The sequence below is a fragment of the Anarrhichthys ocellatus genome, unplaced genomic scaffold (assembly GCF_004355925.1).
Source record: "Anarrhichthys ocellatus isolate YVR2014 unplaced genomic scaffold, GSC_Weel_1.0 scaffold17, whole genome shotgun sequence".
NCBI lineage: Eukaryota > Metazoa > Chordata > Actinopteri > Perciformes > Anarhichadidae > Anarrhichthys > Anarrhichthys ocellatus.
Genome location: NW_022280047.1, coordinates 5,677,806 through 5,695,737, shown reverse-complemented (window position 1 = coordinate 5,695,737; position 17,932 = coordinate 5,677,806). Strand labels below are relative to the sequence as shown.

Genomic DNA, 17,932 nt, shown 5'->3' with positions numbered 1-17,932 from the left:
TTAATGACATCACCAAAATAAAAATTAAAAAAAAGGTTTTTTTTCTTTTTTTTTTTTTAAGCCAAAAATGCCAAATTATTTGGGGGGGCTGAAGAACATTTTAGGGGGGCTATATCAAATTAACAAAAGTAATAAACATTATGTGGTATGATATCAGAGTAATTACGTAAGTGACCTTGGCCATGTAGATATTGGAGAAAAAAAGAACACTCGCCTCAAGTGTTCTCATTGAACGTAATCCGTGGATTTGCAATCAGTGAAATACAAGTGTAATCATGTGTGCTCCTCTCAGAGTGATGAAAATGTGACAAAAGGTGGATTCAGAGTGTTTAATCATGACATGAACAAACATGAAAAAAGTGCTACCCCAACATTCCCTCACCTTCGTTGCCCCATCATGTTTGTAGGTATAAAACCAACAGATGCACAAGTATCAAATGTTAAAATGCAGATGATACAGACATTACACCAAATGTTTACAACAGTTGTGAATCAAGAGCTAATTTTTGAACTTGCAGTAATTGCTGCTGTGTGCTGCTAATTAGTCTTGCTGGAAGGATTACACTAATTACAGGAATAATCAACCAGTTAAGAGCAAGAGTTGATGCCATTCATTCCCTGGAGGGATTCTGTTATGTCTAAAAAAAAGGGATTTTTAAAACATGTAATAAATGTACCATCCAATAATAACAATATTAATTCAGCAAACATCTTTGGTCATATGTGTACTGTACATAAATCTACATTACTAGTTCTACCTTTCTATCCTGTGATTTTGAATCGCACACTCACTCAGATCTCTGGCAACAACACTGTAGCATTCACAAGTAACAAACATAGTTCAGTTAAAGTTTTTATATGAATATGAATAGTGTAAGGAAACAGTGGAGCATTTGTTATAGAGCACTGTGTCCACACAGAGCAAGACATATCAAAGTAATCACGAGGAAAATGTTAACAGTGTGTGGTTGCACGAGACACATTTGACCCTGCCTGAGTCTTTTGACCAGCATTCACATCAATAACTCAACTGTTCATTATACCACCGTCTCCCTGCCAAAGAAAAGTTTGAGAGGTCCACGCTGCCCGAAGGAACTACTACCACGAGACAAGACTTGAATACTTATTCTATAAAAACATCCTCACCACTTTAAGTTCCTGCTGTGCTCTCTTTCCTTCAAGTTATTTTAGCCATTTTTGTGTGATATGAGTCAGACTCAGAAAGAACAGAAATCTTTTTGGGATTACATTGTCTCCTTTTCCCCTTAAGGTGGCTATAGATGTCCTCTCTTATCAGTCTGCAGCAGATAATACATGAAGTATGTCTAAAAATGTACTAAACATTTCAGCTTAGAACTTGACATCACTGTTTCATACAGCTAAACTAAGAATATGGTTTGTCAGGCTTGGACCCCAAACACGCGAACATATGTTGTTACGCTTGTCCTTTTTGTGGAAATCAAACAGGGAAAGGGCGCACCATTCCCTGCCAAAGTCTGACAAACACACAAATGCACACTGCATACCAGAGCCAGGTCATATTGTTTAATTTTGCATACAAACCTTTCTCCAGTTATCCAAGCAACAGCGTGGTACACATGATTCCTTTTGGTGGAGAAATACTTTGTCCACATGCGAAACAAATCTGGGCCTCTAAGTTGTGTTCTGTGGTGACAAATTATAACAAAAAGTACAAGGGTAATTACTGTCCAACCAAATCCAGCTGGTCATGGGAGCAGCTCCACAGCCGCAAAGACTTCCGATGAGAAGTTTTGGATGACAAAAACATTGTTCTCCATGGCTTCAACACTGTCCTCTAAGCAGACACTGCCATGATCGATGAGGCTGCTTTCAGATGTGGGACTGATGACGATAATGCGGGGGACACCCTGAGGCGAGCTGGGATCAGTGAATGAGGCTTTTCCAAAATTCAGGGAATCAAAAGAGTCGCTCTTGTTGAGATCGCTGACGCAGCCTTTCTTCTCCCCAGCATCTGAAATGTCATCGGTCAGACTCTGACTGCGCCTCCTTGTAAGAACCAGTAAGGGGAGAGAGGCGACGGTGAGAGAGCTGGAAACCAGTTCATGCTCACAGGTGTTAGATGGTTCCCTCATGGTAGACGGGTGCTGGCAATGTGAAGGGAAAAAAAAACTGTTTTCTCAACAACCCAAAGCAAATTGAAGCTGAAATCACAGTTTTTACACATAGTGTTTCTCACCTTCTCCGTTGCTTGGTTCTTCCGCTCTAATTGTTTCTTATAGGACCTGCCTCTGGAAGACTGTCTGTATGATGGTATGCTTCTGAAGGAATCCCCTGACTTCCTTCCCAAAGGCTCCATCTCTACATCCTTTAACACCTGCGGGACAGAGCAGCGTTAATGAGAGCAGAACTGAACTAAACTGAAACAAAATAATACAAGAGTAATTCCCCTCAAATGCATAGAGCATGCAATTTAACTTCAACTCAAAACATGAACATGAACATGAGTAAAACTCAAAATGTGTCAAGAAACATTTAAACATTAACCTGCAGTGAAAAATATAATTTTTTTAATGGAAAAATAAAGAAAAAGTGGATCTTATAGAACAACAAAATACAGGTAAGAAAAAAAGGTTTACCATGTCAGAGCAGGCTGTTATAAAGTGAGTCCTTGATGCTGTAGACTGCCTGCTAATGATGGAGTCCCTGTAAGAGGACTCACTGATGGAGGAGGAGATGCATTCCTTTCGACGAGTGGGAGACAGAAACCTCAGGCAGGGAAACTTGTCTGCCAGAGTCATCCTAATAAAATACAGACAAACAATTTGTTTCGTTTTGCTTTTAAAGATGGATATGATGAACTACGACTTCCAAAACAAGATCTGCGCAATAAGATAAAGAGTGAAGGTAAAACAGGAAACATGACTCGGATTCATCATTTACCTGTATTTGTTGTGTATGATAGCGTAGATGAAAGGATTGTAGATGGCAGAGGCTTTTGCTATGATAGCAGGGACAGCCTTGGAGTAGGGCGACAGGATGTTGGCATGACTGAATGAGACAGAACAGCAGGAGTTAGAAAAAAACTGGTGTGGCAACACCACAACTTCAAGTTCCCTTCTTCTTCCTATATCTGGTATCATAAGAGAGGGGGATACTGGATCAGGGATTAACCAAAATGTGCCAGCTGCCATTGAGGGGTGGTTCAGTCCATCTGATATGTGTGTTTGTGTGTGTGTGAGTGTGTGTGTGTCTATGGCTACCTTTCCCCTGTGAATGAGCAGGGGAAAGATTTCAAATTACACTTCATCCTTCTGTTTGTCCCGAGAGTCGTGGTTTAGTGAATATTGTGATGGGTTGGATAAGCACAGGATTTATGAGCAACTTCACCGTATGTCACTCATCCAGGGTACTTGGCCTCCAGCTGACACAACATTACATAATGACACATTCGACACCATTTTGGAGGGATTTTTACCCAAATTGCTAGAAACTAGCGGTTTAGACCGTAAACTCATGTCTGTTTAAGCTTTATAACTTGGGTTGTAAACCCAACTACATGTGCTGCCATAGTCACTCCACAACAGCTTCTTCATGTACAACTTATTGAGCAACATGTTTAGCATGTTAACACGCGGAGCACACTACACACAGTGCCACTGGTGGACTCAGGCACTCTGCCCTTCAATGCATTAAAAAGTAAATGGTTGGAATCCTCAGAGAACGCTGACATGTACAAGATAAAGTATCTAGAAATGTACAAGCACACTAAAACCATTGCAGCAGAAAAAAAATCTCATTTATGAAAGAAGTCTTACCCGGCCCAGGAAATCAGTGTGACACAGGCGTACGGTGACCAGGAGAGGACATAAACCACGATGACGACAAAGGCGATCTTTGCCAACTTCCACTCACTCTTCATGGACTTCTGCTTGATCAGAGTGGATTTCCTCACCTGAGTCCCCAGATGCTCTACCTCCCTGTTGGGAGGATTATCATTGTGGATTATTCGACAGTGATATTTTGTCCATACTCATATTCATTGCCTTTATCTCCACCTGCAGTCCACAAGCAAAACCCACATAATGTTCACATACTCTCTGATATAAGAGTTGCAATACCTGGTAGTCTTCCGTATCGCCAGAAACATAAAGAGATAGCAGTACAAGATGATTCCCAGTGGGATGAAGAAAACAAAACAGCACAGCATCATCGTGTAGCTCCTATTGGCCAATGTGTACGTGACATAATCCCATGTACACGATGTCATCAGGCCCTCTGGGATATAGGAGCCTACAGGGGTGAAATGAAACCACAGGAAGTAAGATATCAGGAGAAAACATCAATGCTTCTGTGTTTCGTTTGACTTCAGACTTTGGTTTTGTTTTGATGTATAATGTTCGTGGCACAGTAGATTAAGATCACAGTGACGTGAGTAACTGCAGGTGGATTGGTTACACAGGTCATCTTGCCTGTTTCTGTTAGACTCTCACACAGCACGTATACTGTATTAATGAGCTTCAGCTCTGTGGCAAAGTAAAGGAGACAAAACTCACTCCAGCCAACAAGAGGAGCCAGACTCCAAGCCAAGGAGTAAAGCCAGACCATGAGGATGGCCAGGGTGGTTCTCCGTTTGGAGCCCCAGTGAATAGTCTGCAGAGGCTTGGTGATAACCAGGTAACGGTCGATAGAGATGGCCAGGAGGTTTATCATGGAGGTGATGCCAAACAAGGCGCCGCAGAACGCATACATCTTACAGCCTGCAGAGAAGGAACACATACAAAATACTGTTTCATGTTATGTCCTCTTGATAAATGTACAATCTTAAATTGATTGCAAAACAAAGAAGAGTGCATGTTACCCATCTCTCCAAATGCCCATTCCTTGTAGAGACAGTTGATGAAGAAGATGGGGGACTGTGTGAAAGCCATGAGGAAGTCACTGACCGCCAGGTTCATGATGAAGTAGTTGGGCAGGTTACGGAGTTTCTTGTTACTACACACACACACACACACACACACACACACACACACACACACACACACACAGAGGGTGTAAAGGATAGAAAGTTTTATTGCCAATGGTGACAATATACAAATGTTTTGCCCTTCATTCACTTGGGTCAACCTATGAGCTTTTTATTTAGTTGAGTTGAGTTAGTTATTTAGTTGTTGTGTTTATGTGTATAGCAGCAGAGCAGGTAAGTATACTGACAAGGATTTGATGTTGTTTGTGATATTATATACATTTTTATTAATTAGGGGTAGGTGAGTAATTTTCATATTATATGCAACCAATAAATATTTATATACTGTAAAAAAGACTTTCATATGCATGTTCTTAGGCTTGTTTCCTTTAGTTAGAGAGACTTTGAAGAGCTGTGCTCAGGAATCAGTCAGCTTCTCCCTTGGTTGTGTGTTGTAGCAAATGTCTGTCAGTCATGCTTTCTTTAGTAAGGGAAGGAAAAGGGTCAGTTGCCGTGTCATGTATCTTGTTTGAATGCGTAACTCAATAAACCGTCATTCACAGCAGCTTGACTGAGCAGCACATTGACCTGCTGTCTGCCTCCACAGCTCTTCATCAATTAATCTCTGTTTCTACATCTGCTGAATTAAAAGTGGCTGCTCTCTGATCGAACGGCAAAAACAATCAGGTGAGGTAATCCTTTGAGTGTCTTGAACATCTGTATGTGTATTAAAATGTTTGTGTGTTTTTATATCACTGCTAGTGTTTGTTTGTGTGACCATGAGTCTGTGCGTGTGAATGCCTATATGGCACTCATTTTCATTCCTGGAAAATCATCATATCGGGTGACATCTCACTTGAGAGACCATGATCTCCCTCCCCCTCTCTCTCACTGTGTGTGTGCGTGTTCGTGTGTGTTCGTGTGTGAATGAATTTACTTGGAACTCATAACATCATGTGCATTTGTGAATCAGTAAACACATTATCAGCACAACACAATGAAGAACCCATCTAATCTATCCACGGTAATGGACAGATGAAATAAAAAAGCCCCAGGCCACACATACACACACACACGCACTTTCTGTCTCTGACCCAGTTTCTGTGAAACCGTTAATGTAAGTAACACAATAAGAGGTCAACGGCAGTCCAAATTATACAACAAATAACGCACATTTATCCTCTTGACTTCCATTTCAGAGTCACACTTTGTGACTTTAAATGGACTGTGTGAATTTCGCAAATGATTTGAACTGAATTGTAAATTTGATTTATGGCGGTAAACCCCCCCCCCCCCCCCCCCAAAAAAAAACAGACACATTTCAGACGAACTTAAAAAGAAACCAGTGATACCAATGTAAAGACACATTTTACACTACATACAAATAATTCCATTTGGGTAAGAGCACAATTCTCCACGGTATTTCTCAAGGATACAGGACCAATTTACTCTGATGAAGTCCTCATTCTACTAAAGGTGATGCTTTGACCAGAACACTAAGATGCAGGGATTATTTCAATGCTAATCGCCCCCTTTGATCCTCTAGAGAGTAAAAGACATGGAAAATACTGACCCTTACTCTGCAGTGAATTAAAGACAGCAATCAACACTCAACTTTAAATTAAGATGCATCTGCCTCCTAAATCAATCAAACCCCTCCCACTTACACATCCACACAACCCAGTCCCTCTGTCCTTCTCTCTGGGAGACCATCACATCTCTGAGTGATTATAACATCTCCTCAAGGATCTGATTAATAAAGAGAGACCAACATTAAAGACGGTAAGAGGAGCCTGTTCTCTTACCGATGACTCAAAAATGTAAATCAAAAAAACCAAATCCCTTGCACACACCCACCTATAGACGGCGAACATAACCAGGGCGTTGCCAGTGATGCCCAGCGTCCCGATGACAAAGACAAACGAGGCAACGATGTAGTGAGCATGGTCAGGCACATCCACCTTGTTGAAGAAGCTTCTCTGGGTGTGGGCGTTCTCTGGCTCCATGCTCTCAGTGGACCACATGGTTCAAACACCTCATCAGGACTGCCAACCTGGCAGGGTGCAGTGGGTTTAGAACTTTGTAAACTTTGCCTTGCTCGTGTCTTGGCTCCATTGTAGTATCATTTGTAGAAGAGATGCAAGGGGAGATGTGCAGTATCTTCTTTAGACCGTGCTACATTAAGGTCTCGATTGATCAAGATTACCTTCACTGAGGAAAGCCCTTGTTCTTCGTAGACCATCCATGCGGTACTCTGTAATGAATATGGAGGAGAAGGTGATCTCCACTTTGTAAAGTCCATAGGTTTACTTCTGGAGTAAAAGCTGGAAGACTAATAAGGGTGATCTGTACAAAGTTATATATTTTTTATAATTCCAAATGTTATCAAGAGTTAATGTTATATCATTCAGAAAATAATAAAAAAGTGAAAAACAAACGTTCCTCTTTTACTTCTTTGTCCAGCAGTGTTAGATGCTAGACGACGTCCACAGCCGTGCAGTCGTTAGTTACCTCCAAATGCACCAAATCAACATCCAGTCTGTTACTCCACTCTGGTCTGCAGTTTAACAACATGTCCTCCACTTAATGTGTCCTGTTTGATACTTGAGTAACGGATAATAAACATCCAGTATATTAAAATCCCCCACTCGTTGCACATAGCCGCTGTCCATCCACTCAGTGTCAGCCTGCAGCCTCCTCACCCATCACACCAGCTGTGCACCAAGCTTTGAATCAGAGGCCTGTCTCTGATTATCTTGCCAAATGGCGACTTCTATCCGCTCATCTCTCTCTATGTGTGTCTCTCTCGCTGTCCCATGTTGCTCTGTGTTGCCCTCTCAGCCCTACCCCCTTGTCATACTCTCTCTTCTCCTCAAACATACTGCCATCCTCACCTCTCTCTCTCTCTCTCTCTCTCTCTCTCTCTCTCTCTCTCTCTCTCCCCTCCCCATCCGTCATGTAATACAGCCCAGCCCTGAGCTCTAACTCTTTAACTACGAGGTCCTTACATAACAGACATCATGTTCTCTAACTCTACCAGTATTAACAGCCATTTAATACTGCCAACTCAGACTTTGTAAACACGCACACTACGATGCATATATATCACCTTTCATGTCTATTGATTGCTACCAGTATGCAATCCAGTACAGCCATTCAATTAACAAGCTGACCAGTCTGTGAAACCTCACGCGTGTCCTCTCGTCCAAATATCGCACGCTCTGCGGCGACATCATTGTGCACATCATTGTGCTCGCAGTCACCAACACGTACAGACTTTTTAAGATCACTCATTGGAATCTTCCCATTCCCAACGTGTTCACCACAGCTCTGAGTCATAAGGCACGCATCATGATCCAGAACATACACACACTTCTCACATACATGTCATCCCTTCCCTTTAGCTGTAGATACAGGTTATTAATGTGCAGAAGGGCTAGCTTTAGGGAAGTCTTAAATAGAATGAGTACGTTCAAAGGTTTTATCTAAATCTGCCAATATGATTGTACAATTGGGGGAAAAACAAGATAATCAGTAACATCTAATACTAGTTTGTTCACTCTGTGTGTTGTATTGTGGTGAAACCATCAGCCTATATTAAATACGGATTGTTTTTTTAAATATTTTTTGATTTTAGAAAGGGCGCATACAAAGAATACAATACACTAAGAAGAATTTCATTAATAGTGGTGTTAATATCATCAGGATCCATTTCGGAAGAGCAAACGGGCATTTAATTCAGCCGTTATCTCAATGATATTCTTAGGACTGCCGACATGACATCGGATGGAAGCATGCTTTTTATGGTGCTGGACATGTTGTAAAGGAGATGAAGGGAATAGAGGGAGGTGAAGAATGCAGAGCTTAGACAGAGATGTCAACTAAGCCCCTACAGCAAGGGATAGCCTTAATCTGTGCACTGTGCATGCATGTGGATCAGTGTTTGATCTGCTTGTAATAAGAACTTATGTGATATACTCTACATGTAAGTCTTTGTCATATATGTGTGCGTCTGTCCATACATGCATGCACGTGTACTTGCGTATATGTTTTTGTGCACTACATCACATTCCCACAGCCCACACGTGCAGATGTTTTCAGGGAATACTGTTGTTGGGTTCTGCCAGCCTTGATGACCTAAACACAGTTACTGTGTTTGTGTTTGTGTCAGCACAGCAGGGAAATACACACCAGGACATCTAGTGCTATAAATGTTGATACAAATGTCATCATTTTGACGAGGGAGTATACACTTTTGATTACATGAATCAGGTCAAATTTGATGTTGGTTTGCCTTACACTGACTGTGACTGCAAGGCCACTTGTCGTGTTAATACAGTCTGTGCAAACAAGCGTGAGTTAAAGAGGGATCAGAGGAAGATGAAAGAGCCAAGACATCTTCCTCATCCAACACTTATGCACAAGATGACCGCTCCATTCAAATGTTACTTGAAAAGTAGATTTGAAATTATTTTGAAAGATTTCATTGATTAAGTAGAAATGTTATTCGGCCTTATTTTGAATTAATTTATATTTCAGGAGCCTCTTAGGTCTTTTAGCAAATCATAGAAAAAAGAAAAAGAGCTAGAGTAGAGAGCCTACTAAAAGAGTAGAGAGCCTGTTGCAGACCTGACTTTTGACAACTCAGCACAATTGTTTTTCTGCTTGACAGCACCACAGTCGAATCTCTACTCGTAATACTTGTTTACTCAATGACTATGCTTTCAAAATGGATACGCATCCTAATTAAAAATAACTCATTTTGGCCAGAAAACTGAGTTTAATTGCCTGCTCGCAAATCAAAAACTTAGTTTCGAAAGTAGTGTTGGTGAAAGATTTCCAAAGTGTTTTCATGTATTATACTCCACTGTGGTTTATTAGGTTATAAGTCCATGTCTCTCATCTTCAGAGTTCCAACTATCTGTAGCTTCCCCTCTGTTTCACTCCACACCATCTGGATGAATGACCTTGTCTGGATGGAAAAACACATCAGTGGTGTGGCATTCACAATGCATGGTCAGAATTCCACATGTCAATGAGTCAATTAGTATTGAACAAACTGGTAGCGCTGGTGCTTAAGTCCTGGGTATGAATCCCCTGTTATAGTTAGCTTTTGGCGCACAGTGGAAAATATACTAATTATTATTGAGTGGTGCTGGCCCTGTCACCAGGACTGTGTCCTCAGGCACATAAGTCAGTTGGAGATCAATATTTCACTACAGAGGGAAATAAGTTGCAGATACTTTACGGAGCACCAGGAGGTTTGTCGAGTGGGATTGAATGCATGTATTAACTTCAGCCCACTCAAGAAAGGGCAGAAGTTCATGGGAAAATGATGTTGTCTATCTCACGATTTCCCCTTTCCTCTTGAACCGGAGAGGCCCGGGTACCAGGGAGAGTTGCATACATTGCAACAAACACCAGATAAGGGTGTGTTCAATATGTAGCAACGTACTTCTTTTGAGTTGACTACAGCCGCCTGTCCTCATTTGCACTCTACCTTCCTCTGGCATCAAACAGCATATCCTTAGCCTTCAATGTGAAAACACGATCAACGTATCCATCCAGTGGATGAATCTATCATGATGCTACACTCGTCTTAAAGGCATTGGCTTTCAATACAGAGCTGGTCAAATAGATCAATGGGTTATGGTTTTCTTTGTATAGAGGTCTGATTTATTTATTTTAAAAAAACAATACAAACAATACAGGCTGTATATAGATAGAATTAGTACCTGTAGTGAAATTAAATTAAAAGAGTTTTACAGTTACCTGAGAATATTTCAAGTGGCACAGATGATCAAATGTGCCCAAATGGCCAATTTGAAGATTCAGCTTTAACATGCCTCCACTAAAACCTCTCCAGCTTTGCCCTGCGCCACTTTATTACCGTCTGTGCACAGGTAATGTTCAGATATTGTGATTTAGTTTGTTAGAGGGTACAACTGCATCATTCCAAATGGATGTTCACTCTAAAAGTGCACAGTTTTGTTGGGTGGAAATTAAATCTTGTTCCATCTTTACTCTGATCCAATAACACATATACTGATGCTTACACCGCAGAAGTATTAATATTTATTCAATTTAATAATTTAATTTATTATGATGCTAAAATGACTCAAATAGTAATTGCAGAGATACACTCTATTCATTTTTGGCATGTGATCACATGTTCCTTGGCCCCTGCCCTAACTTCTCACCAAGTTCTATGAAAGTTTCTATGAGGTGCAAACTGAAGTTTTGCATTTAAACTTCGTCATATGTATTTCTGTGATGAAAAAAGTGTTATTGTTATTGTCTCTGTGATCAAGATCCTCTTATTAATTTTTAACAGGGGAGTCAGTCTTTGACAACACAAATTAACTTGCTGTTTTTTGTTTTGCTGTACATGGATTGTGGGCTTTGTTTCTGTGGTCGCTTTAAACTGGTTGTGAATAAAAACACTTCATTCATTCTAACAGCTAAACATGCTTTAGTAAAAGTAGACTGTGCACCTGCTGCTCTGGTGTCAGGCGCGGATATTAGGAGGAGCATGTGAAGCACAAAAATGGGAGTAGAGCAGGAAATTATGGATATGGTATTAGAGCTTTAAGTCTCACATGCAATGCATGCTTTAAGCCTCTTTATTATCTGCCTGGGTTTTTGTTCACCACCATACTGGAAATCTAGGTTATAGATCATACAATGTGGAAAAAGCAGTCCCTAGCACGCTCTCCGTTACATGGAATTTCAGCCAATAACAAACAACTACGGTAGGACTCTGGATCTCTCCATCAAGCCATCTCTTTCCCTCGTTGCCAATACCTCTCTCACTGTGAAGGAATGCAATTAATGTGATGCACTTTTTTTCATTATGAGAAGTGAAGGATTAACTTGATCATCAATACAAGATCAATATACTGTGGTAGAGTATCAAATATCACAAAAGCCAGAGGGTGTCCTCAGAACTGTCTTCTTATATTCACACGTACTCTTAGAAACCTACTCTTAAAAATGTTTTATATTTTGTTGAAAGCGTTGAAATGTATGGCAGCTCAGGTCTGTAAAGCTGCCCCTGTTCTTCTCTTTGCAGATAGCCACATGTTTTGTTACGTATTAAATAGGACTGAACACATACCATAAAAGCTATGGACCAGACTGCATGATGCAGTGTAAATGTAAAGGTACATTTATCATTTATGTCCGCGGCGAGTGAATGGATATTGACAAGATGGACAGAGCTACTTATATCTGCAGCGTGATCGTAACCATATGCTCCATATCGCAGTAAAATACATGTGCACAAATGTTGTTAGGCTCCATGTTTAGTACAAAATCTGGATAACAAATCATCAAAATTCAAGTTGATATGCCATAATGTCTGCAAAATGTTTGATTTAAATGGAAAATCGATTTTGTGATTCTTTTATAGACAGCATCATTCAGGGTCTAACAGAATGCAGGAAACATTTTTTTTTCACATGATGTTCACCCCAGCACCTGTAACAACAGCAAACATATCACAAGGAGAAGCAGAGGTTTTTCTTCAGCCATTCTTGCACTTGCACCTGTAGCCAGACTGAGACCACCTGGTGTCCCTGCAGCAGCAGATGAGGAATAAATCACAACAGAAATCTGTGATTTTACATTTCATTTGTCACCCTGCTGTACCTACCTCTGATCAGAGGGTTAGACTTCACATTGATCCAGAAAACTGTGCGCTGCTGAGCTACTGTGGGCCTAAAAAAAAAAAAAAAAAAAAACAGAGTAAGAGAGCAGAGGTTTTTAAGCTGCTTTATGCGTTTGAGATTGTAAAAGAGCGGAGAAAAAGTAGTTTGCTTTACATGAAGTAGATATGGCTTGTAGAATTGGGTGGTATCCAGCTGTATACAGTGGTGTTGCCCTTCAGGTTGGTGTTGGAATGAGTAACAGCACCTTGTAGAGTTCCTTTTTTTAGGAGTGTAGGTCCTTAAGACTCACCTGAAGAAACCTTGTGTCTGGAGGAGGGATTTGCCAGCTCCCCAGAGCATCAGTGCTTCCATCTGTCCGAGCCTCCAGAAGCACACCTCTGTATTCTGGTCCAGCGATAACCACTGCAGGAACACACAGCAGTACAGCACTTATTGGAGCCAGCACTGTATGTTTTTGACAAGTCTTATCTTAACATTTGCATTTGGTTTATAAAAATACAGCCTTCGAACTAAATGACAGATAAATAAGATATACATATTAATAATATATATACACTAAAATAATACTATTTGCAGACCAGCAATGGTGTCAAAAGTAAGCACTTAGTCCCTCACAAACAAATGCATACGTACACAGAAAAGGTCCAAGGAAAACTGTTTTCACTTTGCCTCATTTTAGTAACATAACAGTGGTCTCATGGCAGCTTTAACATTAATATAATGGCTCAAAATAATTATAACAGTGAACACAGAGTAGAGGATGTCAGGATGTGAGTTTGAGGTCGAGTCTGAGCATCCAAGTAGAAACAACAAAGCTCAAATTAAAGATAATAAGGTTTCCTTGCTATCAGCACTTGTCAACTGTTAAATTATAATCCCATAAACTTGGTAAATTATATATATATTTTGACAGCTTCCTGTCTACTGGTTTGTTAATGAGTTGTAATATTCATTGTGTTGTTTTTTACTCTTATATCTAAAAGTACTCCTGAACATCTTACCTGTAATGGCCTCGCCTGGCTGAAACATCCTGGTGTTAGTGAGAAGAGCGTAAGGCGCTGGTGAAGGCTGAGGCAGCACCCCAGAATGGCGAGGCAGCATGTCCTCACAGGCACCAGTGGGCGCACCACTGGGATAGCCACCAACAAAACAGAGGATCTGAAGCATAGTGAAACCAGGCAACAACCGCTCCATCAGGCTGAATTAGAAGCTGCCGCACTGCACGCAAAATAGCAGTTTGTGATGCTGAGAATGAAGCGCAGAATTGAGCCAAAATACTGCTGCTGAGTCACACAACCACAACATTTGTCTTTATTCATAATGTTCTTCAGCAATCACTTTTCCAACCATGAAATGTGTTTTTCACGTGAGTGCTCTTATGAAACAAAATGTTTTGATTCGTTTATTTCTTTCTTAGAAATGATTATGGCTGAGGGAAGTTAAAAAACGTTTTCTAAGTAAATCACATGATGAATATGTACTACACCACAGTCCTATTTAAAGCATTTTCATGAAACCTAAAATCAGTCACAGTAATAGGTGCGAGTGTGTTTTTTCAGGGATTATTCGTGATATAAGAGAGAACATTTTGACATGACAGTTTAGCTCTACTGTCACAAAGGAGGAACTTTGTACTGTAAACACAGCAACTTTGGAAAAAAACATGGAGATGTATTTTTCACAAAAAAGGATTTCAACAATGTCATCAAAGAATAGATGTGTTTTTTCAACACTGTATGAGGAGACACTATCCACCTTGTCTTCATATCAGCAAACACTAGAAACAGGCGAGAAGCAACACTGAGTGACCTGAGAAGACCCTGAAGAGCAATTAGTATCATATGATAGTGAGACAGACTTGCTTCTCTCACAGTAAAAATTGTCTTTTGAAAGTTTACCCATTGTATATTTATTCTTTATTTTCTTTTGTCATAAAATATCTCCCAAGTCTCTGATTCAGTCTGAATCAGAGACAGACAATTTTCCTAAATTCATGCACATGTGTAATCTTTGGGCTTAAAGGATTAGTCTCTCATTTGTATTTCAGAGTGTCCTCAAAACTTTCTAATCTTTTGTTTTTTTCCAGTTTTAATAACAAAACCAGAATAAAGAAGTAAAAAAAGAACAGAATCTCTCTTCACTTGTGGTTAAACAGACACAAGTGAAGTTCTGTCCCTCCATCCCAACATTTCACACTTCCTTTCTGGTGTCTGTAGATCATATGTATTATTGATTTTACACATAAAAGGACTACTGGTGTGACCCGACACTAAGAGGAAAAAGCCGGCTGTGCTTTTAATATACACAGAGCCAGGCACCATGACATGTTCTCTCCGGCTTTCACCTGTTTAAATTTACATCTCCCTGAGAGGATGAACTGCACTCTTTCATCATTTATCATTCAAAATGAAAAGTTTTCATAAGAAGCATCATGGCTTATACAGACTGTTGCAGCAGAGTCTGATATTCTAGCCTGATAATGTTTTGTTCCAGCTGATTACTGAGTTATTCATTCCCAATGCTACATGTCATTGTACATTATGTTCTTTTTTCAGTCACAGAAAAACACATATCCCTATTTGGCAAAACAAAACAGTGTATTCTGTGTAGAGAACACGGGGAATAGAGATCCAACAGAACATCACCTTGTTTGGTAACACAGTTCCTTATGTTCCTTATGTGAGCAAAGACAAATGTGTGCACAAAGACAAAGGTCAAATGACTTCTACTGTTATTTCCATTCATCTCCTGGAGGCTCTCCCGCTGAATTACTCTGAATTACTCAGAGAAACAGGAGCCAACAGAAGATGCAAGTTTGCTTTTTTTCGTACTAATTTAATGTGTCTTATGAATTCAAAATATGTTTCCAATTTTTTTGTTTCAGCCCAGTTCTTGTCACTCGTTGCCTGCTTTCAAATCCTAACCAATCTTTCACGTTAAATGTTAACACTTGCATTGCACACATGACCAGTGTATTAATTTATCTCACAGAGAACGTTTGTTGTTAATCAGGCTGTTGCAATGACGATGCTCATTTCAACTGCTTTTGTAATTAATGTAAGTGTGTTCCGAAAGCTCTTGCTTTTACAAGAGTCAGTGTGTTCATTCAAAGGCTTACCGTTGATTGCTGAAAACCTGGACATAAAGCATAAACTAGACATAACCTGAACATAAATATGTGTTTCTGCCATTTGGGTGGGTCAACCCTTTAAATGCGGCATTATCTGTAAGTAGAGCAGGATGAGGTTATGGTGTTCCTGGCGTATGTAACATGACTTGTTATGGTATTCAAGTCGAGATTAACGTTCTGAGTGAGAAAATGGATTGGGGTTGGGATGCAGGTTAGGTAACTGTTCTGAAAGCATTAATACACAGGGAACATACAGAACAATTAGATACAACCAAATTACAACAAGTGAATTAAATGTGGCATGTTTAAAGCTTTCAGACATTACCTATAACCTTAGACTGTGATCAGACGTGGGTGACCTCAATATAACTAAATGGTTTCATCAATATGAAACAGCTGGATTCATTAGTTAATTTGAGTGTGAACGCTGTGGAGTTTATTGTAACTCTAGTTTATGTCCTGGAGTGCCCTGTGTTTGTGTGTATGTGTACACGAGTTCCTGCGTGTGTTTAGAAGACAGGACAAGAACAGCAGCGGTCGCACAAACAAATAAAATTCAAAATAAAATTCCACTGAGCGACACTCGGTTCTCAATTAAATGTGCCATCTGTTCTCCAGCAATGTGCAAATGAGGTGGTAAGAGGTACCAAGACGACGTAGGTTATCTGTCAGCAGCTGACATCACAAGGATAATCTTAATCCGTAACATGGTTACATTAACATGATGGAGGTGTGTGCTGAATCTAAGCAAGACAATGTCCTTCTTTATGTCAAACCCATAACTGTACAGTGATCAGTAAGACGTTACAGACTCGACCGAATACTTTTGAGCTGGTTTGTGTTGCAGCTGATAAAAGTGTATCAAACCGCCCTATTTTCGAAGCACAATGGAAAAATGTTGGAGCTACCTGGATGCCATAAAACAACCAGAATGTTCTGAAATGTTATGTCAATCTTGCAACATTGCATGGGATTGAAAGGACTTCGACAAAGCGCAATAATGCCGTTTTTTTTTTTATACAGGAATTCAATGTGTCTTTTTGATGTGCAGACCATTCCTTTCCTGGACATTGTGTTGCTGTGTGTTTGTTTGTGGACCGTCGTTTAAAAATGTTCTGTACAAAATGATGCGAAAGAAAACATTTTCTTAGATCCAGAACTGCTGTGTGTGTGTTTTTCACAGGTTGTTGTTCCCAACATGTCCCACAAGTACCAACAAGAAGTGCAAGTGTAGCAACCAACAGTATTTGAATAAGGTTAGGGAAAGCAAAAAGTTCTATAACTGTTTTGTCAAGTCCATGGCTGATACCCTTTGAAATGTGTGTGATCGCAAATCAAATCTAATGTTAACTCACTTAATGAATTTGTTTCACCGTGGAATGTAAATGTATACTTTCAAACTCTCCTATAATCATCTTACATCATATAACAAATGGTGACACTAGTTCCTCGCACCTGTAAATGACTCCTTTTCATGTTAGAGGGATTATTATGGGGCATGTTGAGGCTTGAGTAGTTTTGGGATGAGCACACTCAGCCGTGGTGGTTCCTGCTTGTCCAGCTTCAGCTCTACCCAGGTCAGTTCCTTTGCAGAAATCTGGATTATCTGGCATCACTAACGAACATAGTTGTCAGCGAGCATAAATGGATCTTCAGACACATATGGTGACATCACAGACACTGCACCAACATCTTCCTACAGTCAACAGCTGTTTGACAAACAAGTTTCAACACACGTGCTACATTTTGTACAGTGGATGCTCAAACCAATGTCACTCATGCTCATTCACGTTACACATTCACACGGTGGTTTTCATCTGACATGCCTTTCAGACTTGATAAACTTGTTGAAATGCCACGACCACTGACTTTCTTTCACTCTCCTCAAAATAAATTCAAGAAGTAAACTTTGTGTAATAACTGACAATTTATTACGGGACTTGTTCTGAGCTAAAACTTACAACCAAGGTGTATGTGCCTCATCTTATTTTGACATTGTCGTCACTTCTTTTGGGGGGGGGGGGGGGGAACAACAATTAAGTTAAGCAAGATGAATTAGAAGAAATGCACAACAGCTGGAACATCTGCAGAACGTTAATTTGAAGTAGTACAGCTCAGGCATTGAAACTAATTAGACAATCTTGCACCGCAAATGCTGGAATAAGAGATTATCCATTTCCTCTGGTG

General features: G+C 40.1%; 2 protein-coding genes across 2 annotated transcripts; both read right to left on the bottom strand.

Moving 5' to 3' along the window:
• Positions 1 to 1,528: 1,528 nt before the first annotated feature.
• Positions 1,529 to 7,734, bottom strand: opn4xb (opsin 4xb). Its single transcript, XM_031856543.1, has 9 exons — positions 6,803 to 7,734; positions 4,841 to 4,974; positions 4,536 to 4,739; positions 4,101 to 4,272; positions 3,798 to 3,959; positions 2,923 to 3,030; positions 2,619 to 2,781; positions 2,219 to 2,356; positions 1,529 to 2,126 (listed from the first exon to the last, which is right to left on the bottom strand). Exons 1-9 carry the CDS (start codon positions 6,967 to 6,969, stop codon positions 1,728 to 1,730), a joined length of 1,647 nt encoding a protein of 548 aa, XP_031712403.1. The 5' UTR covers positions 6,970 to 7,734; the 3' UTR covers positions 1,529 to 1,727.
• A 4,667-nt stretch (positions 7,735 to 12,401) lies between these two features.
• LOC116388640 (putative defense protein Hdd11) lies at positions 12,402 to 13,782 on the bottom strand. Its single transcript, XM_031856684.1, is given in 5 exon segments — positions 12,402 to 12,424; positions 12,600 to 12,664; positions 12,769 to 12,896; positions 12,899 to 13,017; positions 13,617 to 13,782. Coding segments are annotated over 5 exon segments (501 nt in total).
• Positions 13,783 to 17,932: the final 4,150 nt, after the last annotated feature.

Coding starts and splice junctions, on each gene's coding strand:
- opn4xb (XM_031856543.1), bottom strand. CDS start 6,969: ATGTGGTCCACTGAGAGCATGGAGCCAGAGAACGCCCACACCCAGAGA. Junction 4,975..6,802: donor GTTATGTTCGCCGTCTATAG/GTGGGTGTGTGC, acceptor GTGTGTGTGTAG/TAACAAGAAACTCCGTAACC. Junction 4,273..4,535: donor GGCTCCTCTTGTTGGCTGGA/GTGAGTTTTGTC, acceptor TCACCCCTGTAG/GCTCCTATATCCCAGAGGGC.